This window comes from Equus caballus, unplaced genomic scaffold (assembly GCF_041296265.1).
Source record: "Equus caballus isolate H_3958 breed thoroughbred unplaced genomic scaffold, TB-T2T haplotype2-0000437, whole genome shotgun sequence".
Lineage (NCBI taxonomy): Eukaryota > Metazoa > Chordata > Mammalia > Perissodactyla > Equidae > Equus > Equus caballus.
In genome coordinates this window covers 947,764-972,202 of record NW_027222394.1, presented here as the reverse complement: position 1 = coordinate 972,202, position 24,439 = coordinate 947,764, and the positions used below count along the sequence as shown (strand labels likewise).

At 40.7% G+C, this 24,439-nt stretch overlaps 1 protein-coding gene across 50 annotated transcripts in view; it reads right to left on the bottom strand.

Annotated features, from left to right (window-relative positions):
* Nucleotides 1-24,439, bottom strand: part of LOC138915132 (ATP-binding cassette sub-family D member 2-like) — a 403,352-nt gene that overhangs the window by 173,737 nt on the left and 205,176 nt on the right. For 35 of the 50 annotated variants that reach the window (XM_070259460.1, XM_070259453.1, XM_070259421.1 and 32 more), the window contains exons 8-12: nucleotides 19,350-19,518; nucleotides 18,998-19,202; nucleotides 18,389-18,444; nucleotides 8,309-8,406; nucleotides 38-4,073 (exon numbers count right to left, since the gene is read on the bottom strand). In XM_070259460.1, coding sequence (XP_070115561.1) covers nucleotides 19,087-19,202; nucleotides 19,350-19,518 — 285 coding nt within the window. In that variant the 3' untranslated portion in view covers nucleotides 38-4,073; nucleotides 8,309-8,406; nucleotides 18,389-18,444; nucleotides 18,998-19,086. Of the gene's footprint in view, nucleotides 1-37; nucleotides 4,074-8,308; nucleotides 8,407-15,984; nucleotides 16,065-18,388; nucleotides 18,445-18,997; nucleotides 19,203-19,349; nucleotides 19,519-24,439 lie in introns of all 50 variants that reach the window. The other 15 variants (XM_070259431.1, XM_070259433.1, XM_070259442.1 and 12 more) reach the window with 9 other exon arrangements.

The window sequence follows — 24,439 nt, the reverse complement described above, 5'->3', positions numbered from 1 at the left end:
GGTAGCACATAGGGCTATAATGAACATTAAAACCAACCTTTAAATAGAAAACTTTATTTTTAGATGATCCAGGGGGTCTTTCTTCCAAGATCAGCCTAAGATTTTTTCGGAGGAAACTGTATTCTCATTGTCCTGAAATTTGAAGCAAGAAAACTCAATCGTTTAAGACCATTTGCCTATTCTTACTTGTTGATGAGAAATCACGACTACTGCCACCCTTTTAGCCTCTGAAGGAATTGTAAGCTTTGTCTTGATTTGATGGCTCAAAATTAAAATCTACCAAAGGTACGTTTTCTAAGCCTCGTCTGGCTCTACCCATTAGAAAAGTGTGAGCTACTGTTCTATCAAAACTAATTATATTTTAAATCTACAACCAAGTCTCAATTACCAAGGTTAATGGGACTACATACATACATAATTCTCTCTTACATTTATCCAGTGTTTTTAACTTCTTCAAAGCACTTTTCACTGTACTGCATATATAAAACAGATGCATTTTTTTAAATCCACAAATAAGGTAAAAAATAAATCTTCAGATCAATAATTTCAACTTTGTACCTGTCAAAAGCTATTAGAACTTGCAAAATTGTCTAATAGGACTTTCATTGCCCTACTCTCCTCTCGACCCCTCTCAACTAAGGCCAGAAAAGACCGAAAGATCTGGAGGAATCTCCAGAGGAGAGGAAGCCAGAGAGGGAAGGAAGCCAAGGACCTGGGCCATCCACAGCCTGGATCATTAGCTCCAGCGTAATTGAGAATAACTGACTGTATGTGTGACTATGGCCAGAAAATCCAGAAAGAGATGAAAAGGCAAAGAAAATGACGTGTGAGTAACAGTATTTACAGGGTCTGTCTTTGTCATTCTCTCAACAAGCATTACTGAGTGCCTACTGTAATGACAGGTGCTTTCAACAAAGAGGATGGACACAGCATGAACAACCCAGGCAAGACTGCTATTTTCATAGTGATGACCTTCCTGAATGGTGCAGACAGACAACAAACACAAAGACACACAACTTCACATAAACGAGATAACTTCAGGTGGCACTAAGCTCTGTGGAGTCCATAAACACAGGAATGTGATAGAGCCTTGGGGAAGGGATGCTGTTGTAGATAAGGTTGCCAGGGAAGGCCTCAGGGTATCGGAGCTGCAATCTGTGAGAAGAGCCCACCCTGTGCAGGTCTGCAAACCAGATGGTGGAATGAGTGAACTCGCCAAGTATGCTAGAGGGAGAGGGGTCCAGGCCAGTTTCAAGGGGTTCCAGGAAAGTCACTGTTCTGTGGTTATTCACTTTGTGTCCTTTTAGGGATATTACTAAAACCTCTCCAGGACCCCGGATTTATTGCCTCTACAATGCGGGTTGCTAACACTGATCACCTGGACAGGGGAGCGCTGAGAAATAATGGGTAAACAATTGTGAGGAGCCACATAAATGCTAAATAATGCTCATGGTAATAAGCTTTTATTAAAGTCAGCACCTTGATAGGCAGCTCACAATCGGATACCTTGGCAAATGTGTAAATTGACGTGGCTGCTCCCTGTGCACACCAGCACCATCCTTTAAAACAGAAAAAAATAAATGAGCCTATGGTCATGATATTCGAAGTAGTTAGTGATCAAACAACTGTCTGGAGAGAAAGCTGGTGTGTGAAGTGTACAATGGGAGCAGGAAGATAACGGCACATCACAGCCCAGCTCACGCAGAGGATAACTCATGAATTGACTGGATGCTTGCTGGTGCACACACCATCCGCTCCAGGGTGGTACTCTAACCCCGTCAGGACTAGGTGCTGCCACCAAAAGGCCCAGCAGACAGGAAGGGGAGTGAGAAGGAGCCAGAACAGAAGCATCTCTGGCAGCAGCCCTCTCTGGCCCTCTTGGCCTTGGAAAGCCACCCCTGGGGGAGGGATGAGCAGCCAGCACCAAGGGCCCTACCTTGGAAGGGCACCAAGGAAGTGGTGGGGGGTGTGAGGGAGGAGGGATGAGCATTGCATTTCTCCCTACGAGAATGAAATATGCCAACGCCAGGAGAGACTTCAGTTGTCGTTATAACTGAGCCTCCCCACACAGAGATATGAGTCCACCCCTTAGAAGCAAATCTTCCTCCCCCAAAACCTCCCCCCAAAATATAACATTAACATCACAAAAAATGAATTCTTTTTTGTGGGTCCTACCATCTCTTTGATATAAATACACAAGTGCCTAAACATTCTTTCCCATCTCCCATCCCACATCGGCAATCAGATTGTGACACACACACACACACACACACACACAAGCACATGCTCACACAAATACCACACACACCCAATTCCTTTGTTAAGCCCTGGCTCAGCTATTATAAGGTACCTGTGGAGTGTAGGTCACATAGTAGAAAAGTTTAAATTACTGTTGCTTCTACTCTGAAAAGCAGACAGGAAGAAAAGACAATAAAAAAGAAAACACTTATTTTAAGGCTGATACTAAACACTCTACTCCACGTTCACTGAGGTCAATTTCCCACCGTGGGATGGGGAGAATCGAGATGATCTCTGAGGTGCTATGAACCCACAGTGCAGACTTCACGTTTTGAGGCTTGACTAGAAACGACGGGGACGTGAAAAAGAACATGGCGAGATAATCCTAGTCTTCAGGAAATTATGGTTTAAACTGGGCTGGAGAAAGACCAAGATCCTCAAAAAAATCTAATTGATTTTAACCAAATGGAGTAATTTTAAAATGTTAAATACACTGGGATATCATATTAAAAGTATTCTGGGAGAGCATGCCGCATGGGACGTGGTAAGTGCTGAATTTCCTGCTGCTAAGGGAGGCATTCCTATCTGCCAGTGTCTCATGCTGCTCAGACCTGAACCATTCATTTAGGTAGACCATTTGTCCAAGTGCGTCATTTCCCAAAATAGCCAATGGAGGACTCCAGGGAGAACTGTCCTGAGGAGATGTGGTCATCCTCAAGGCCAAATCAGTCTAGACTAAGATGGTTCTTAGCAAGACTGCCCAAAGGGCTTCTAGACTTTGTTTGGTAAGTGTTGTTAATGCCTTGGTAACAATGGACTGTTGATAAGGTGGGAGATAATGTCAGAAGGAAGGAAGGTATCTGCTCACATCTTTTGCTTTTAACTTAAGCTAACCCATAAAATCCATTATCAAACCCCAGGGAATGCTCCCAATTATTGTCTTGGACCCTTCATTTCGCTTTGCTTTGTTTTTTTTTTTTTTTTTCAACTCTCTATTTCTGTTTTTACCTGGCACTGACTCGCTTGACTCCTCTTCTCCTCTCAGCTTCTGGCTCTGTGCTCCCCCTTTAGACTTGATGAGTAATTTTGGTTTTCCTGCTTTTCACCTTTGGCACCCCTTCAAAAATGGGTTAGGTTTATCTTCTGGCTCTTTCTACTTCTGACTGCTTGGAAGTTTGGATCATACTTAGCCAAGTTTTGATCCCAGGACCTTTCCCTGGCTTTGACCTGTCTCAGTGGCATCTGTGCTGGGCTTGACTCCTCCAGGTGAGGGCGTCGGCAAGAGGGAGGATCAAGCAAAGATCAAGCAAGGAAACAGGAAGAATACCTGGCTCAGCTTAAACTGTGCAGGGCACTGAGGCCTTGCTGGCCGTCCAGTCTCTGCCTCCTTCTTCCTCTGCTGCTTTCATTCCCTCCCGTCTCTGACTTTCAATTTTTATTAAGTTTCCACCTTCTGACTGCTCAATCCTCTTCTAGCATCCCTTTGTAAGATTGAAATGGGAGTGGGAGTGATATCCATTAGCCAAAATAAGTTCCATAGCTGGGAGAAACTGCTGAATCTCTGGTGTCTTTATAGCACTTATCAAATCCCAATTAACCATCTTAGTTGGCAAACTGCTCTGGCTTCCCAGGCAGTCAGCTGGTAGGTGAGTCAATAAATATCTGTCAGATGGATGGATGCACACTCACTAGTTGTGTAGCATGGCATCAGGTACTTTAAATAATACAAAGTATAAGACTTCATCCTTGGCTGAAGAAGGACATCTTCTCACGGCCATTCACAAAAGGACTGTTTGGAAACATCACCAAGCGCTAGACCAGCTTCGCTACTTCTTCTAGAAAACAAGAAGAAATCTCTTGTTTCAAGAGATGTTTGTGTCATCTCTTAATGCACAACTGGCTTCATGTGGGCAAAAGGGAACATGAGCAAAGCCCTGGTTAAAGCATAACAGACACCCTTGGGCTAATGAACTGTCGAAGGTAGTAGTGTCAGCGGATTTTCTACATAACTGCTTTGTAAACAGCAACACGCATAAACCATAAACAAGGAGAATGAAGTGAGCACCCACAGACCCACCACTCATGTCAAATCATACAATGTTGATATCACCCCAGAAGCCTCCACTCTCCTGTCTGATAATCTTTCACTTACTTTTCTTTATAATTTCATCACCTTTATAGACTCCCATAAAACATTTAGTTATATCCAGTTTGGGGATCAAAATAGATGAAAAAACAACAATTGCAGGTGCATTCAACATTGGACATGAAAAAGAAAACTGGTTTTTTAATAAGATACTTCAAGTGTACACTTTCCGTAGGTGATCAAGACATTTACTCTTTCGTCCATTTTTATGTTTGCTGACTGCCAATCACTCTACTCCTTAATACTTCAAAGGTATTTTTCCCAAAGCTGCCTTTTGTCTTACACTAATGCTTTCCCGGACTCAAGTGAATTTTGAAGGAGACTGAGCTCATCATGATGAAATGGATGTTGACATTCCATAACCATCACTGTAATTATTCCTAATTTGTACTTTGCTTCAAAAACTCTCTTCCCTTGCCCCCTAAAGTCTGTACTTTCAGAATAGCATCTACAGCTTTAATTATACCTGACAATAAACTACTCTCACCACAAAATCTTGTTAATCACGGTGTACGTTACTATCTTCAAGTATCCTGTTTTTTTAAAACTGCATTTATATCAGGTTCCCAAAGAGTTACAATATTAGCAATGAATGTTTTAACTGTTTCTGTAATTACTGTTTGTAATTACTACAAATCAAAGTTGTACAAACTTTGGATTGAAGGCTGGTTGAATTATCTACCAAACTGGGGTGAATGGTCTTTTAATCAACTGTATACTGAACAAATCTACAGAGTAAAAACTGAGATGGAATTTGAGTGACTTGGTGTCCATCGAGAATCAAATCTGATGCTGTAGTGTTAACAAGGGACTTCAGGTCCAGAATGATTCTGTTAATCACACGTCTTCCAAATTAGTCAGTTAATGTTGTGGGTCCTGATGAGACAGGATTTAGGAAGGCAGAGAGCGGCGGGGAATGCTCCTGGTGATAGGATCCTTAGAGCAAAGGACAGAAGACAAAAGGAGAAGGCTGTATTCGTGAGAAGTGAGCTGGACCATAAGCGCTATAATTAGAAGCTTATAATGTCACCACACTGCTTTCTGTAATGTAATATTTTTGTTGTCTGTTATTTTCCTTGATTCAGGTTTTGTATTTTTCATGATGTAATAGTGAGATCTAGTCTCATTTTTCTGTGTATTTGGATACACTGAGTAGAGTGCTCTGGCTGAGTAAAGAGTTTCACATATGGGAGACTTGAGAAACAAGAGTGGCAAGGAAAGTTAGGTCAGATTATGAAAATTCTTAAAATGTTTATATTGGACTTAATCCTTCAGAAGTCATTTAGTGTTCTCTTTTCTTTTTTTGTAATTGAGAGCACCAGGAGGAAAGGAGTGTTTTTGATGATCTATTTTATTTTGTTTCTTTCTCTTTTCTTGGAGGAAGATTGGCCCTGAGCTAACATCCGTGCCCATCTTCCTCCATTTCATCCGTGGCTCGCCTGCCACAGCATGGCCTGATCAGCAGTGTATAGGTCTGTGCCAGAATGGGAACCTACAAACCCCAGGCCGCCAAAGAGGAGCACACAAACTTAACCACTACACCACCGGGCTGGCCCCATTTTTGATGATTTCTAAGGGGTAAAAACTAGGCAGGGAGATTAGGTAAGATGATATAGCAAAAATTCAGGCATTAAGAAATAAGGTTAGACTAGGCTGGCGATGGCGGCCATGGATTGGAAAGGAAGGAAGGATGGATGCAGCATCATAAGGGAAAAATTTGCTTCTTTCCCTTTGTCTTTTCAGCCATTTGGGCTTAACGGTGTTCAGTGCTCCTGATTTATTTCCCTTCCCATTTATATTTTCCTTCTTCCCTCGATAATCTACTTTTGCTTTCCCATTTTTCCCTCTCTTCTCTCCTTTGCTTGCATTCTTATCACCTTCCCTGATAGGACGATGACTGAATCGGGCAGGTAGACATGAAATGGGAGATCTGAGTAGAAACTAACTATAAGATTTACTAATTAGAGTATGTTGCTGCTTAACACATTTTTTTTTAACCTTTCATCTGCAGTTAAAAAGAAGAAAAGAAAGGTGAGGAGGCAAAAAAGGAGTAGAGAGGAAAAGGGAGAGACTCATTTATCCATTCATTCAAGAAGTGCTGTGTTTCCAGAGAAAGAGAGAGTGCCAAAGAGATAGAGAAAACACCACACAATAATTTGTGTTATTGTAGTTGTATCATCTATTTCCCCTTCTAACTCAGTTGGGTAAAGTAGAGATGCCAGATGGGAGGCTAAAGACTAAGGTGAGATGGGCAGTCTCCCTCCCTCCCTTATTGCCTGCTGCTTCTCATATCAAAAGATGGAGTCTACATCCCTCCCCCTAGGCCTCAGTGACTGGCTCAACCAATAGGATGCTGTGGAGGTGACTTTCTGGGACTTCTGAGGCTAGGCTGTAAGAAGCCTGGTCTTTTGGAATATATCCTCTTGGGATGCTTTCTTTTGGAACCCAGCCACCACTTTGAGAGATGCCCAAGTCACATGAAGAGGCCACATGCAGGCCCTCCAGTTGGCAGCCCCGAATAAGATAACAGCCAGCATCCTCAGCAAACACAGAAATGAACCATCTTGACATCCAGCACAATAGAGGCAAAGAGGATTTCAGCCCAAGCTGACATCTGACTGTACTTCCTAGGAGACCCCAAGCAAGAACTGCCCAGCGAATCCCAGCCAATCCACAGAACAATAAGAGACAAGAATAAGTTACTGTTTCAAGCTACTCTACTTTGTTGTGGTTTGTTATACAGCAATAGATAACTTTTTTCATCCTTACACGAGACACAAAGAATATCGAAAGTTTGAAGATTCATGATGCCACCCGGAATGCATGTATATTTTTTACGTATTTTTTTCCTTTTAAAGGTCACTTTCTTATTCATTAGCCTTGAAATTGGAATTTGAATTGACCTTGATCAGAAATCCTAAGAAATGCTTAAGCAAATATTTTAAGCACTATCATATTTTGAGTACTAGTTCAGGATAAAGTGGTATTGATGTGACAAGAATAATGGATGTGTAATTAGAAGATGGAGTTTAAGTCCTAGTTCTGTCATTTATTACTGTGTGGCCTACAACAAGTTATTTCACATTTCTGCTTCCTAGTTTCCAATGCTATAATGTAATCGAAGGTATTTAGTGATGCATGACAAAACACAAACATTCAGTGAATTTCCATTTCTTTCCTTCCTATGAAAGTCCTGTACTCATAAGTGCAACCATATCAGAGCCTATCATACTGCTTCCTAAAACTAAATATTTTTATTATGTATCAAATGTTTCCCTTGATAACTATTGCATAAGCTTCCATAGTGTTGCCTTTACTAGTGTGATCTGCCTCACTTTTCCTGTGGGATAGTTTATTTAATAGATTTTGGGGACTCATCCTGTTGCTGGATTCTTACAAAGACTCTTTTGTGATAACCTTCTTTGGTTTTCAAGGACATGACCCTGTTTCTCGAGTGTGGTTCCCTACTGTAGCATAAATGTTAACAAGTTAAATGCATATCACATAAGAATTTTAATTGTTCATCATATGTTTATGTATTGAAATATAGAGTCGAATTGATATAATTGGTAACATTACCCATTTGCTTTGATTTGAGATGTCAAGTGATTGAAAAAATTTTTAATTCAGAATTGAATTACCTTGCTTATTTGAATTTATCATTTTTGCGTAATTAGGATGAACTAATTTTTTTTTTATTAATGTTATGATAGATTACAACCTTGTGAGATTTCAGTTGTACATTTTTGTTAGTCACGTTGTGGGTACACCACTTCCCCCTCTGTGCCCTCCCCCCACGCCCCCTTTTCCCTGGTAACCACCGATCAGATCTCCTTATCAATATACTAACTTCCAACTATGAGTGGAGTCATATAGAGTTAGGATGAACTAATTTAATTTGCAGTTATCCTTAAATGACTTAACTGATGTCTGCTGAGGTTCTCAAGGCCACAGGATTATGGAGTCATGCTGAACATCACTCTGTCTCTTAGGGTTGGAAGTACAAGTGCACCTTGTGAAGCCTGGAGACAGAAGTTACAAGCTTGATTTTTTCTCCATTAATGTTCTTTTTCTGTTTTGTCCCCCTCACCTCACTCTAGGCTGCGTCATGTTTCCCAGAAGGACCACATATTGCATTTGGAGGTGGTCCTCCTTTTCCAACTTTGTTCTGATTTTATGTCATTTTTACTTGGTGTTGAGCTCACATCTCAGTTCTGCAAAGGAAAGCTGGTTATTTATCTGGTAACTTGTGGTTGGAATCCCCAAGAGAGTGCTCTTTATAGAGACTGAGGGTCCTTTAGCAAATATTGCTTTTTGATGATGCATTTTAATAAGCCTTTTAAAAATCTGGATACCAGACTACCGGCTAGGGTACCTGGAAGCAATAATTTTAAAATAGTGCTTTTCAAACTGCAGGTCCTGACCAACTAGTGGATTATGAAATAATTCTAGAGAGTGTGACAAGCACTTAAAAAACAATGAAACAAAATGGAATAGATAATATTAGAGTGTATTACACGTAAAAAGGTAAGAACAGTTTCATAAAATTTTTATATTCCTTTGGTGTGTGTGCGTATATACTGATTTACGATAAAAAATAATTTATAGATTTATTTTGTGAGTTGCCATCAAAAGAATTTGAAAGTCACTGCCATGGATTTAAAGTTATCTGAAACACAGTTTTGTAATATAGCAGTTTGAAATGAAGCCCCAACAATATATGTAACAAATAAAAGCGTAGATAGGTTTTAGCTGCAAATTTTAAAGGGATTGGCAAGTTACTTTTCCTGAGAAGTCTAGCCCTGGGATGACTGGGTATTTTCCAAAGGGCCAGGAACCAGTTATCCCAATAAACGGTAGGGGCCTCAATGCTCTCTCCCTGGGAGGCTCTGAGGTAACGTTCCTCATCTCACTTGTAATGCTGCTGTTGCCTTGCTGCAGTGGCTGTTGGAAGTACTGCGTCTTCCCTAACCAGATCAGAAGGACCCAGTTTTCCCAAAGTCTTGGTCTGCCAGAAAGATGGCATTGCACTTCTCCCCGATTTGTGGGACCTGCACCCAGCTTGGAGAGCTGGAAAACTCCAGCCCTTAACTCCCCTCTTTGCTAGGGAACCACGTTTTCCTTCCCACTGGGTCCTTGGAAGATGGGAAGCAGCAGTAAGGTTACTTGTGTTTTATCCACACCACGTGCGTCTGTGTTTTTGTGTGAAGGCTGATTCATGTGGAGGAAAGTTCTATGCCTAGAATTATAAAATTAATGCTAATCAGAGTAATGCAGCATGCCACTTCCAATCTGCTAATGAGCTTTGGGGAGAGATGGCACATCTTCCTGCAGCTGATGGATGCCCCTTTTAGAGGATCTACGACATCCTCCCCAGGTCTTCCCTCAGCTGGGCTAACACACTTCAGAGCAAAAGAATCCTCAGGGCAGGATGGGACCCCTTGCTTTTTGGTTCTTGTCCCTTGAATCAGTCTACTCTCTGTGCCACTAAAATGGCTGCCTATTAAACTCATCAGTGGAATCTGCCATACTGTGTCACTTAAACTTTTTCCATCTGCTTATGGTTTTTACTTGTTTTTCATAGAAAGCCCTGACCTAAATCTCTACTCTTCTTTTATAATGCTTTCATTTTGACCTTACTACTGCTGAAAGTCAACCAAACTCATTCATCACTGTCCCTCCCCCCAATCTCCATGAACATTATCCTGTTATCCAGGTTTTTAACATCCACTCAAGAGATTGTCAACAAAAATGGACTAAACCTTTACATGGAACTTCTTTACCCCCACATGGGACATTTTCAAGAATAGGAGCTTTCAGATGAATTAGCAATGTAGATAAATTTGTTACCAACACTAGAATCTCATTCTAAAATATTTTCTACAGCTCAAAACATGGCATAAGGCAGATTCCTATTTAAGAGAAAGGGCCTTCTTTTAAGTTGTCTTGAAGATTCTGAGACTGTCCTTACGAGCAGTGCTATGAGAGGATATGAGGCACAATCTCAGTCACCCCAAGAGTTAATTTAAATGGAGAAAGTGAGATGGTTTCCCAAAACATTGGAATTGATTTTTCCCTGAGTCTCTCCATAGTTGTAGATTCTGATAATCACAGAATATAGAGAAGGAAGAAACTTGGTGTTCCTTCTAACTGCCTCATTTCACAAACCAAGAAATTGAGGATCAGAGACATGAGGTCATTAAAGTCATCCAGTTACTTAGTTGCTTACTTCGACTAGGGTGGTTTCAGAAAGGATGCAGAAAAGTACAAGTATTTGAGAGCTAGTTAGGGACTGTATTAATCAACACTGTAATAATCAGCTCTGTGTCCTTGGGTGCTGCGACAGCTGGGGGTCCACTGCTGCAGCTGACAAATAAAGTGTGAGGAAGAAACAAAAACTGAGGGAGTCCATCGCCACTAGACCTGCCTTATAAGAAATGTCAAAAAGAGCTCTCCTGTCTGAAATGAAAAGGCAAAGGATACAAAGCTTTAAACAAGTTGATAAATAGATAAAATCAGAAAACTGCAACTCTGTATCAGAACATGTTAGTAAACAATTATGATGCAAAGGTTAAAGGGAAAGAAAGCATTAAAAATAACATTAACCATTCCAATTTGGTAACAAATTCACAATACAGAAAGAAAGAATTTTGACAACAAAAATAGCAAGGGAAGAAGAAAAGGACAGAACTTGCCTAGTCAAATGAAGCAAAAATGCTATCAGCAGAAAAAGAACTATCTCATCTGTGAGACCTTTTATACAAACCTCATGGTAACCACAAAACAAAAATTAAGGCAGAGTCACGAAACATAAAAAAAGAGGAAACTGAAAAACACATCACCAAAAACCGTCAAGCTGAAATTGTAGTGAGAAACACAAGGAAAAAGAAACAAAGGAAATATAGAGCAACCATAAAACAAAAGATAAAATGGCAACAGTAAGTCCCTATATATCCATAATCATCCTAAATGTAAATGGATTGAATGCACCAATGAAAAGACAGAGAGGCTGGACAGGTTAAGAAAAAGACCCAAAAATGTGCTGCCTCCAGGAGACCCATCTCAGCTCTAAAGAAAAACATAGGCTCAGAGTGAAGGGGTGGAAGATGATACTCCGACCAAATGACAACCAAAAGAAAGTGAGTGTAGCCATAATTCTATCAGACGAAATAGACTGCAAGCCAAAAAAGACAAGAGACAAAGATGGGCATTATATAATGATAAAGGGGATAATCCATCAAGAAGACATAACATTTATTAATATATATGCACCTAACGTAGAAGCACCAAAGTCTATAAAACAACTATTAACAGATCTAAAGGGAGAAACTGACAGCAACACCATAAGAGTAGGGAACTTTAATACCCCACTTACATCAATGGATAGGTCTTCTAGAGAGAAAAATCAACAAAGAAACGTTGATCTTCAATGAAACACTAGACCAGATGAATTGAACAGATACCTATATAATATTCAATCCAAAAGCAGCAGGATATACATTTTCTCTCAAGTACACATGAAACATTCTCAAAGATCCACTGTTTGTTGGGAAACAAAACAACTCCCAATAAACTTAAGAAGACTGAAAAGATATCAAGCACCTTTTCCAACCACAATGGTATGAAACTAGAAATCAACCACAAGGAGAAAGCTGGAAAAGTCACAAATATGTGGAGCCTAAACAACGTGCTATTCATTAACTATTGGAACAACAACAAAATTAAAGGAGAAATGGAAAAATATCTGGAGGCAAATGAAAAGGAAAATACAGTGTACCAAAATCTATTGGATACAGCAAAAGCAGTACTAAGAGGGAAGTTCCTAGCAACACAGGCCTACCTTGTGAGACAGGAAAAATCTCAAATAAACAATCTAACAATACATCCAACAGAATCAGAAAAGAAGAAAAATGAAGAGCCCAAAGTCAGGAGAACAAAGGAACTACTAGAAATCAGAGCTGAAATAAATGACATGGAGAGTAAAAAGAAAATAGAAAAGATCAGCGAAACTAAGAGCTAGTTCTTTGAAAATATAAACAAAATTGACAAACCTTTAGGTAGAATAAGACAAAAAGAGAGAAGCCTCAAATAAATAAAATCAGAGAAGAAATCACAAGCAATATAACAGAAATACAAAGGATTACAACAGTATTCTTTATCAATGTTATAAACTACATTAACAAAATGAAGAATAAAAATCACATGATCATCTCAACAGACGCAGAGAAAGAATTTGACAAGATTCACCACATATTTATGATAATAACTCTCAATAAAATAATTATAGAAGGAAAGTACCTCAACATAATAAAGGCCATATATGACAAACCAACAGCTAACATTATACTCAATGGTGTAAACTGATAGCTATCCCTCTAAGAGCAGGAACAAGACAAGGATGCCCACGCTCACCCTTCTTAGTCCTAGCCAGAGCAATCAAGTAAGAAAAATAAATAAAACATATTCAAACTGGAAAGGAAGAAGTAAAACTGTCACTACTTGTGGATGATGAGATTTTACATATAGAAAACGCTAAAGAATCCATCAAAAAACTAAAAACAAACGAGCAGAAATAAAAAATCAAGAATACAATCCTATTTACAATCACAAAAAGAATTAAGTGGGTAGGAATAAATTTAACCAATGAGGTGAAAGACCTATACACTGAAGACTATAAGACATTGTTGAAAGAAATTAAAGAAGACATAAAGAAACAGAAGGATATTCTGTGCTCATGGATTAGAAGAATCAACATAGTGAAAAAGTCCATGTTACTTAAAGCAATCTGCAGATTCAACGTAATCCCTATCAAAACCCCAATGACATTTTTCACAGAAATAGAAAGAAGAATTCTAAAATTTACTGGAAACAACAAAAGTCCCCAAAGAGCCACAGCACTCCAGAGAAAAAAGAACAAAGGTGGAGGCATCACATTCCCTAATTTCAAAGTATACTACAAAGCTGTATTAATCAAAACAGCACGATACTGGCAGAAAAGCAGACACAGATCAATGGAACAGAATTGATAGCCAAGAAATAAACCCATACATTTAGGAACAGCCAATTTTCAACAAAGGAGCTAAGAACATACAATGGAGAAGGGAAAGTCTCTTCAATAAACACTGTTGGGAAAACGGACAGCCGCACACAAAAGAATGAAAGTAGACCATTATCTTACACCATGCACAAAAATTAACTCAAAATGGATTAAAGACTTGAATGTAATACCTGAAACCGTAAAACTCCAAAGAAGAAAACATAGGCAGTAAGCTCTTTGCTATCATTCTTAGCAGTGTCTTTTTGAATATGTCTCCTCAGGAAAGGGAAACAAAAGAAAAAATAAGCTAATGGGACTACATCAAACTAAAAAGCGTCTGTATGGCTAAGGAAACATCAATACAATGAAAAGACAACCTAGCAATTGGAAGAAGATATCTGCGAATCATTTATCCAATAAGGGGTTGCTATCCAAAATATATAAAGAACTCAACAACAAAAGAACAAACTTAGTCAAGAAACGGGCAGAGGATTTGAACAGACATTTTCCCAAAGATATACAGATGGCCAACAGGCACATGAAAAGATGTTCAACATCACTAATTATTAGATAAATACAAATCAAAACCACAATGAGATATCACCTCATGCCCATCAGAATGGCTATTACTAAAAAGACAAGAAATAAGAAGTGTTGGAGAGGGGCCAGTGCCATGGCTGAGTGGTTAAGTTCGTGTGCGCTACTCACTTCAGCAGCCCAGGGTCTTGCCGGTTTGGATCCTGGGCCTGGACACGGCACCACTCATCAAGCCATGCTGAGGTGGCATCCCACACAGCACAGCCAGGATATACAACTAGAATATACAACTATGTACTGGGAGGGTTTTGGGAGAACAAGAAGGAAAAAAAGATAGACAACAGATGTTAGCTCAGGTGCCAATCTTTACAAAGAAAACAGAAGTGTTGGAGAGGATGTGGAGAAAAGGGAGCCCTCATACACTGCTGGTGGGAATGTAAATTGGTGCAGCCACTGTGGAAAATAGTACAGAGATTCCTCAAAAACTTAAAAATAGAATGACCAGGCATGACATCAGCATCACGGCGGAGTGAGCTCTTCCCTTAGACTCTCCTCCCTAAGAAAGAATGAAAAGGACATTCATAAACCAACAGAGGACAGGCACACAACACAAAAGACATCTGAGAGACCCATGCAGCCAAATGCCTGAAGGTGGAGGTGCTGGACCCCCCAGGAGGAAGGAGGAGGAAGTAAGGGGATCTGCTCTCCCTCCCCAGCAATGACCTAGGGCACAGGACCATGCACAGCTCTGAGAAAAGAGGGGCCTGGGGGGAGACTCTGTAGGAATGCCTTCGCTCTCCAAGTTCCCTCACATCCCATAGGAAAGCTCCACAGAGGAGGCTAAGCTATTGTGGGGTTGTCTTCATGAAGCCAGCACGCCAGGAGGACAGACAGCGAGGGCAAACAGAGAACACCCACGGGATGGCACATGCAAAAGAAGTGCCCCTCCCCCTGCTGGGCTCACAAGCTCAGCCAGGGCAAGGGACCCCGTCTAGAGTGCCCGTGCGTACATTAGCAAAGCAGCAGCTACAAGCAGGCAATCGCAGATGGGTCCTGTCAGCATAGATTCCAAAGGACAAGCACAGACACCAGGGATCACAGCAGGCTCAGAATACACAGCTCCTGAACCTCCTCCAGTGGTGGCAGGTGGAATCTGCAACCAGATACTATCTATGTGAAGGCACAAACCAACCCCATCAAATAGTATGAAGAAATATATTAATAGTCCAGACCAGAAGGAAAATGAAAAGCACCTAGAAATCAATCCTGAAGGCACACAAGTTTACAATGTAAACGACAGAGAATTCAAAATAGCTAACATTAAAAAACTCAACGAGTTACAAGAAAATTCAGATAGTTCAATTAAATCAGGAATAAAATTAATAAACAGAGGGAATACTTCACAAAAGAGATTGACCCTACAAAGAGAAACCAATCAGAAATGTTGGAGATGAAAAACACAATGAGATAAAGAAAAATCTGGATACCCTGAATTACAGAGCTGACGTTATGGAAGACGGAATTAGCAATCTGGAGGACCGAAATATAGAAAGGCTTCAGATGGAGGAGGAGAGAGAATTAAGACTAAAAAGAACCGAAGAAATTCTCTGAGAAATATCTGATTCAATTAGGAAATGCAACATAAAAACTACGGGTATTATAGAGGGAGAAGGGAGGGAGAAAGGAGCAGAAAGTCTGTTCAAACCTGGAAAAGGAGCTGGAATTACAAGTAAAAGACGCTAACAGAACTTCTGATTACATCAATGTAAAAAGACCTACTCCAAGGCATAGAGTAGTAAAACTGGCAAAAGTCAGTGACAAAGAAGAAATATTTTTAAAGGCAGCAAGGCAGAAGAAAATAACTTACAAAGACCATATCAAACTTTCAGGAGATTTCTCAGCACAATCTTTACAGGCTACGAGAAGGTAGAATGAGATATTCAAAATTCTGAAAGACAAAAACCTTCAGCCGAGAATACTCTATCCAGGGAAAAATATCCTACAGATATGGTGGAGAAATACAAACCTTCCCACATAAACAAAAGCTGAGGTAGTTCATCGCCACAAGACACCCCAAACAGGAAATGCTCAAGAAGACCTTCATACCTGAAAAAGAAAAAAAAGAGTTCACAAAGCCTTGAGCAAGGAGATAAATAGGCAGCCAAAGTCAGAAAATTGCAGCTCTCTACCAGAAGAGGTTAGCAAAAACTTAATTATGACATGAAAGGTAAAGGGAAGGAAAACATCAAAAATAACTATAATCTTGTGATTTTAACCACAAAATCACAACACAAAACAGAATGTGTTATGACCAACAAATCAGAGGAAGAGGAAAGGGATGGAACTGGCTTAGACCAAGGAAATAAGAGGCTATCAGAAAATGGTATATCTCATCTACGAGATTTTTTATACAAACCTGATGGTAACCACTAAACAAATAATCAGAACAGAGACACAAATGATACAGAAAAAAAGAAAACTGAGGGGCTGTCCCAGTGGCATAATGGTTAAGTTCACGTGCTCTGCTTCAGCCACCCAGGGTTTGCAGCTTCAGGTCCCAGGCACAGACCTATGCATCTCTCATCAAGCCCTGCTGTGCTGGCATCCCACATACAAAAAACAGAGGAAGATTGCCACAGATGTTAGCTCAGCAACAATCTTCCTCAAGCTAAAAAAGAGGAAGATTGCTTACAGGTGTTAGCTCAGGGCCAGTCTTCCTCACACACAAAAAAGAGAAAACTGAGAAAACCATCATAGAGAACTACCAAACTGAACTGGCAGTCCAAAATACACAAGACAAGAAACAAGGGAAATACAGAGCTGCAAAACAAGTGATAAAATGGCAGCGTTAAGCCCTTATATATAAATAATCACTCTAAATGTAAATGGATTGAATTATCCAATCAAAAGACAGAGTGGTGGGATGGATTGAAAAACAAGACTCATCAATATGCTGCCTCCAGGAAACACTCTTAGCTCTAAAGACAAACACAGGCTCAGAGTGAAGGGACGGAAGATGATACTCTAAGCTAATGGCAAACAAAAGAATCAGTTATTGCAATACTTATATCAGACACAGTAGACCTCAAGATAAAAAAGGCAATGAGAGACAAAGAGGGGCAGTATATAATGGTAAAAGGGACACTCCAACAAGAAGACATAACACTTATAAATATACGTGTACCCAACAAAGGAGTACCAAAGTACATAAAGCAACTATTAACAGACCTAAAAAGAGATATTAACAACAACATAATAATAGCAGGGGGCCCCAACAGTCTACTTACATCGATGGATAGATCATCCAGACAGAAAGTTAACAAGGAAATAGTGGAATTAAATGGAAAACTAGACGAGATGGACTATATAATAGATATATATGGAACATTCTGTCCAAAAATAGCAGAATACACATTCTTCTCAAGTGCACATGGAGCATTCTAAGGACAGACCATATGTTTCGAAACAAGATAGGCCTCAATAAATTTAAGAAGATTGAAATCACATCAAGCATCTTTTCTGACCAAAATGCTATGAGACTAGAAATCAGCTACAGGAAAAAAGCTGGGAAAGTGACAAATATGTGGACACTAAACAACATGCTACTGAACAACCAATGGATCATTGAAGAAATTAAAAGAGAAATCAAAAAATATCTGGAGACAAATGAAAATGAAAATACACCATACCAACTCATATGGGATGCAGAAAAAGTTGTCCTATGAGGGAAATTCATAGCAATACAGGCCCAGCTTAAAAAAACAAGAAAGATCTAAAATAAGCAATCTTAAAATACAGTTAGAAAATGGAGAACCAACAAAGGCCCAAAGTCAGCCGAAGGAGGGAAATAATAAAAATCAGAGCAGAAATAAATGAAATTGAAACCAAAAAAGAAAAAAGAACAGTAGAAAAGATCAGTGAAACAAAGCGCTGGTTCTTTGAGAAGATATGCAAAATTGACAAACCCTTAGCCTGACTCTCTAAGAAAAAAAGAGAGAAGGCTCAAATAAATAAAATTAGAAATGAAAGAGGAGAAATTACAACAGATACCACAGAAATATAAAGGATTATAAGAGAATACTATGAAAAACTATATAGCAACAAACTGGACAATCCAGAAGAAACAGATAAATTCTAAGACTCATACAACTTCCCAAAACTGAATCAAGAAGAAACAGAGAATCTGAATAGCCCAATCACAAGTAAAGAGATTGAAACAGGTAGCTTAGTGGGAAACTACTTACCCTGACAAGGTTACCCACTCAAAGCTAACAGCCAACATCACAATTAATAGTAAAACACGCTATATTTTTCCTCAAGACTGACTTGATTTCTACTATTTCAACTTCTCCTTTTCCTTTAATGCATGGATCCTGCTAAACCTTATAAATCCATTACAATATAAAGTGGGGAATGAATAAAGAGCTCACCTGAGGGATGTTCACTCTCTGTGGCTCCTGGGCGAGTACAGAGGACTGTGGTTCAGCTGAGGGGACAGAAAGAAGACAGGGGTCCTGAGATTTAGCTGTCTTACAGCTCTTAGATTCACCTCCTCAAATCTCAGCACCCCAGTTGGGGATCATCCTCCCCATAGGCACAGGGCCCTCTGGGCCTTGAAAAGGCACAAGAAGGATCATGGACAGGCAGCAACACCTGTCTTTGTGTGATTCTGAAATGACCATGGAGCTGAAATCTGCAGTTTTTTACTGAGTGAACATAAACTTTACTCGATTGATTTAACAATAACGCATGCGTCCTTCTGGATAACAGAAAGAAATAAAAACAACCGATCAGTTGAATTAAAGGACGCCAAACGACAAGACACTATTCCTTCATTAAAGTTAACTTAGCAGAAAAATGCTCAGTATGCATCATTTATCTATTTTTCTCAGTAATATTATTCAACCCCTGGTATACACAATCCACGGAAAGCCTAGTAAAAGAGATGGGAGGATTTAAGGCAGGAATTTGTAATTGTTCATTTCAGCTGGGAAGTATTTCTCAAAAGGCCCTTTCGATAGATGCTTTTGGTAACTTACCTGTGAGAGAGTGAACTGTCACAAACTGCGTTTCCCTGGACAAGTCACTGAAATTTTCAGGCCCAATGTCTTTAAATCTTTCAAAAGAGTTACAAGTAGGTGACCTTGGAAAACTCTTCACAGATCATCATTCTTGGATCCTGTGACATCAGGATAACGTCACTAATGTCACATGTGGTGGTGGACATGTGTGACAGCAGCGCATCTGTAAATAGCGGGGGCCATTTAAGGGGACCGGAGACAGAACTTCCTCCCTCTGCCTGGTTGTCCCTTACCCCCAGACCTTGCCCTCACGGCTCTCCAACAAAGCAGCCTTTCCTGAGCAGCCTGCCCCTGGGCCACCCCAGCTCACCTGTACTTCCCAGGGACGGCCCAAATGCCCCACTGTCACACAGTGTGGTGGCTCCTGAAGGTGGCATCATCAAGTCTGGTTCATTCTGGGCAGGAGGATCAAGACCTGCTTCTGATCTTGCAAATCTAGCATCTGCTCCTTTCTGGGCTCTTGTCTCTGCTCTGAAGCTCTGGAGAGAGGTCTAAGGTCAGAGGGGCGCTCTCTTCCAGGTAAGACTCCCTCACAGAGGCCCCCTGCTTCCTGCCTCACAAGGGCTGGTTTGTTTCAAGGCAACTGGGACATGGATCTGAGAAATAAATTCATCTTAGAGGCAAAAAGGCTGACTCTTAGAATTCATTATAACGTCAGACTTCAAGGACAGAAAGCCTGACAATGCAGAGGGGGCCAGGCACCTCTGTCTGACCCAAGGGACCTGAAGAGACACTAGAAATCCCAGGATACATGTGACACATGGTGGGATTCCATCCACATCCTTTCCTTTACATCCCTGGGGACGCAGGGACAGGCCATGTTCCTAAGTGCTGTGAAGGCTGTAATGCCAGTCTTGGGCAGGTGTGACATCAGACAAAGCCTGAGACTGAAGCCAAGCACACCTGCCCTCGAATCCAAATTCCCTGGCTGGGAGCTCCTGACTCGAGCACATCGGGCCACCGACCCGAGCCTCGGTTTCTGGTGAAGTGGTTGTCAGGGTACATTAAACTATCCAGTAAAAAAACAAAGCGTCCTCTAACTATAACAGCAGTTGTCACTTACTTAAGGCTTCCTACCTGGCACTTGTCTAAAATAGTGATCTATGTTTCCAAACGTCGCCGTGAAACAATCATTATTAATATTTATAGATGAGAACCCTGACTCCCGCCCAGGTTCCTTCTGTCGCCCCTGCTAACAGGTGACAGAGCTGGCACTGACCGGGCCTGTAGTGCTCCAGAGCTCGGGCTCCACCGCAGACCCACGGTCACCGTCCGCCTGATAAACGCACTCCTCCCTCCCGCACCCACCGCCGCCGACATGGGCTTCTCTCCGGTCGGGCTGCAGGCGGGCTGGTCACACGATCCTCGGGCATCCCGGACCGCCCCGAACACCTGCGCCCCCCGGCAGCCCGAGGGCCGGGGTCTCCCCCATCGGCCTTACCCGCTCTGACGGCCCGCCCGGGTTTATACACCGCCGCGGGGGGCGACGAGGTCCCAGACACTTCCTGCTCCCATCCCCAAGCACAGGCACACCCTTCCCAGCTAGTCCCTCGCCCTCGGTGCGCACCCTGCATTTTCCGAGCACACCCCAAAGTTCCCCAACGGTTCTCTGGAGTCCTGAGAAGACAAACGAGGAGGCTACGGCTGCACATGCGCAGAAGGAGCGTGGCGTCCCGTTCCCGGAGTCCAGGCGGTGAACCTCACCTATTTAAAACTACATTTCCCATAGGCCTCCGCGTCTACATTTCAAGTCACTTTTGGCCTTTCCGCGAAAGCGGGAGGACGGTGTTCTTAAATCTCTCCTGCCCAGGGTCCTCCGAGCCCGAAGAGGTTAAGGGTTAAGCCTGAACTCTGCTGTCAAATGCAAAGGGTAGTCCGCTATTGGCTCCCGATTAAAATAGCATTTTTTTCATAAGTCATTTGGAGGTAATTGGGGAAATTTGAATACGGATTGGATATGGAAAATATTAAAATATTACTTAGATGGTGTGAAAAAAATTTGGAGTTAGGTAGGAAAATTGACTTTGTAAAAAGAAAAAGACATGACGACTGAAGTAGTTAAATTATATAGCTGTAAAATTATAATTTTACAATTTTTCAACCTGGGACCTCCACCCTGTTCCTTTACAGCCGCCGGACCCACCAACCCCTGAGCCCCATCCTGGCGCGCCTGGGGCCCAGTGTGCAGATTCTACTGAGGGTCTGCACAGGTGCTCCAGGGGTGGATGTTTATAGGAAATCTGTTGGGTCTTCTACATTAACATTGATTCTTGCTGAATTCTCTTATTGTTTCATAAATTTTTATGTTAAATATCTTGGATTTCCATGCACATAACGACAAGTTTGCTTGCTTTTTGCTGACGTTTATAATTCTTTGTCATTCTTTACCAAATTACAGACAAAAGCACAAGAATGCTGGTTAAACTATATTAAATCAATCATAATAGACTTTAACATAAAGATCACGAAGGAGAGAAAGTGGTCACACATATGTCGTTTAACAAACATTTATTGAAAACTGACTGTACAATCGACATCATTCTAGGTGCTGGGATAGCAACATCAAATAAAAGAGAGTAAATTCCCTACCCCCATGGAGTTTATGATCAGGCTTGTTGTGGGGCCTATTAGTCAGGGTCCCCTGAAGAAACAGGTGTCAGTTGTCAAGAAACCATGGGACACTTGAGGAGAGTCTAATAAATAGGGCTCTAAAAATGTGGGTAGGGTTAGTGAAGCATCCTGTAACTAGTGTTGGTAGAGAGTTATTATCGCCCCCAGGGCTGTAGTGAGAGTAGGTGACATTATCAGAACTTAGCACAAAAGGCCACCCTTATGAGAGCTGTGGTCTTAGGAAGAGAAACATTGTGAATGCCCATTACATGGCTCAGCACGGAGAGCCAAAGGAATAAATACCCAACACCTCACTTGTTCTCTTCCCTCTGATATCCTATCCTCCGTTAAGCATTTATAAACCCCATTCAATACCTATTCTTAGAATTCCATCCGCATGTGTCTCTTCTAGACCTTTTGGTCACCAATTTTCCAGTCTTATTCTTGTTTAGCCCCCTACTACCTGTCAACTCACTGAGCTACTGGACATAAATCAGTATAAATCGAAACTCAAGTACATGTCAGTTCTTCACAAAGTGAACTAAATATACCTCCTTAAACTCTACCCACTGGGAAGATTTTTTTTTCACCACACATTTCAGAACCACCCCTAAGTGAGACTGTAATCGTAGCAGCCATAATTTCCAATGATGCCACCATACACTGTAAACCCAGTTTGAAGGAGAGTTGATGGGTATGTGGCCACAGGTCTCCCTTGGGGACTTTTGGGGAATGTTTATTTGTATATTCTTGTGACCAAGTTATGAGGAATTTTGTCAAAGGGACCCAGCCTTCCCTTTAGTCAAAGCCTCCTGTCTATAAAGTAGGATATATCAAGGATTTAGAAGGAGAATCTAAATCCCTGTTGTGGTGATTTGTGTTCGTTTTCTGCCCACAAGATCCAGAATTTCACATGTATATAGATATATATCTCAAGAAGCATCTTAGTAGAATACCCATCTATTTCATTTCAATGAACTTCATGATCAAAGAGCCACCACCACTGATCCCTTCATATCACCACAAAAGATGGCTGCACATGAGAAACACTCTAAGAGTTTCAAAAAACATTTGTCAGTATCCCATTAGAGAAAATACATATTTCATTGCTTTGAAATGCAACATGGGCTGCTCCTGAGTCCACAGGGAGTATACTCATATTGATTAATTTGAGCCTATCCAAACATAATTCATCCTTCCTAATCTAATATGGTAAGGATCCATCCCCTTATGTGCTACCTAGTTTCTGCTTTATTGGGCAAGATCTTGAGTTCCTTTTGTGTTTTTGGTTTTTTAATTTCTGGATTTCTTGCAATTTTACTCTGAACATAGCTGGTTTTTTATTCCTATTATGGGCCTGGAGCCAGTAAGGAAGTTCGGACAGGGCCTGAGGATAGTGTGTATCTCCTTCAGGGGTAACTTATACTAGGATCACCCCTTAGGATTTGGAGAGAGAGAGAGAAGTGAGACAGACACTGTCAGAATTCAGTTACTCTTCACTTCTTTTTCTAAGCTCCTCAAAGCAGTGACTTTTAGTATACCTTAAAGGCCTTAAAATTGCAGAGTGTGTGGCAGGTACAACAAACTTGAACTGTCTAATAAGCCTCAAAGCTGTGCAGAGGCAAGTGTACACCTGCCAGGCAAAGTGCACAGAGTTTAGAACATCTGTTCTGACCAAGTAGTAGTATATGTTTGACCATATCCTTCTCCTCTGATAATAACTTTGGGCTTCCTAGATGCTCGGTAAATCCATGTAAGTGAAGGAATACAATTTCTTCACCTTAATCTTGACCTCACACTGATCCATCCTCGCAGTAATTGGGGGAGGTGTACTTACCTGGCATTCACCCTCATATGGCTAGTGATCATTTTATAAAATATTGAGGAACATAATGTCCCTCTTGAAGATATTCTTGTATTCAAACCTTATCTGAGTGAGTAATTGAGGCAATCTATTGAGAGCCCCAGTATATTGGATCACTTTTCAAACTGTTCAGACACCTCCATCTGGGAACTGTTTCTCTCTACACCTGTCAATATTAGATTAGTTTTATCTTTTTAGGGTTTCATGCAAAAGGAATCATACAGTGTATTTTTGTGTGGCTTTTTTTACACTCAGGATAATGATTTTGAGATTCATCCTATAGTTGAATACCAGCAATGAAGGAACAGCCTCACACAGGGAGAAACAACTGCTTATGAAATCAAGGGAGACTCATTGTGCCCAATGAGTTCAGCTATATGTGAATCCAAATACATGTAAGCATTCCAATTTCCAGGTTCCTAGACTTTCCCAGTAAATGTCCCAAATCTCATGTAATACACCTCCTCAAATTGTGGATCTAATAGTTATTGTAATTGTTTGAAGAAATAATGTCCAAAACTTCCCAAAGTTGATGAAACAATGTTAATTTACACATCCAAGAAGCTTACTGAACTCCAAGTAGGATAAATACAAAGATATAGTTTTACCTAGACACATCATAGTCAAACTGTTGTAAGCCACACACAAAGAGAAAATCTTAAGAAAGAGAAAAACAACTGAACATGTACAGGAGAGCATCAACATAAATAATATCTAACTGCTCATCAGAGAAAATAGACCCTAGAAGGCAGTGAAATGGCATATTCAAAATACTGAAAGAAAAAATGGTAACGAAGAATTTTTTTATCCAGCAAGACTATCCACTAATTATAAAGGTGAAATAAGGACATTCTTAAATTTAAAAGGACTGGAAGAATTTCTTGATATCAGAACTGAATTGTGAGAAATACTAAAGGAAATTCTTT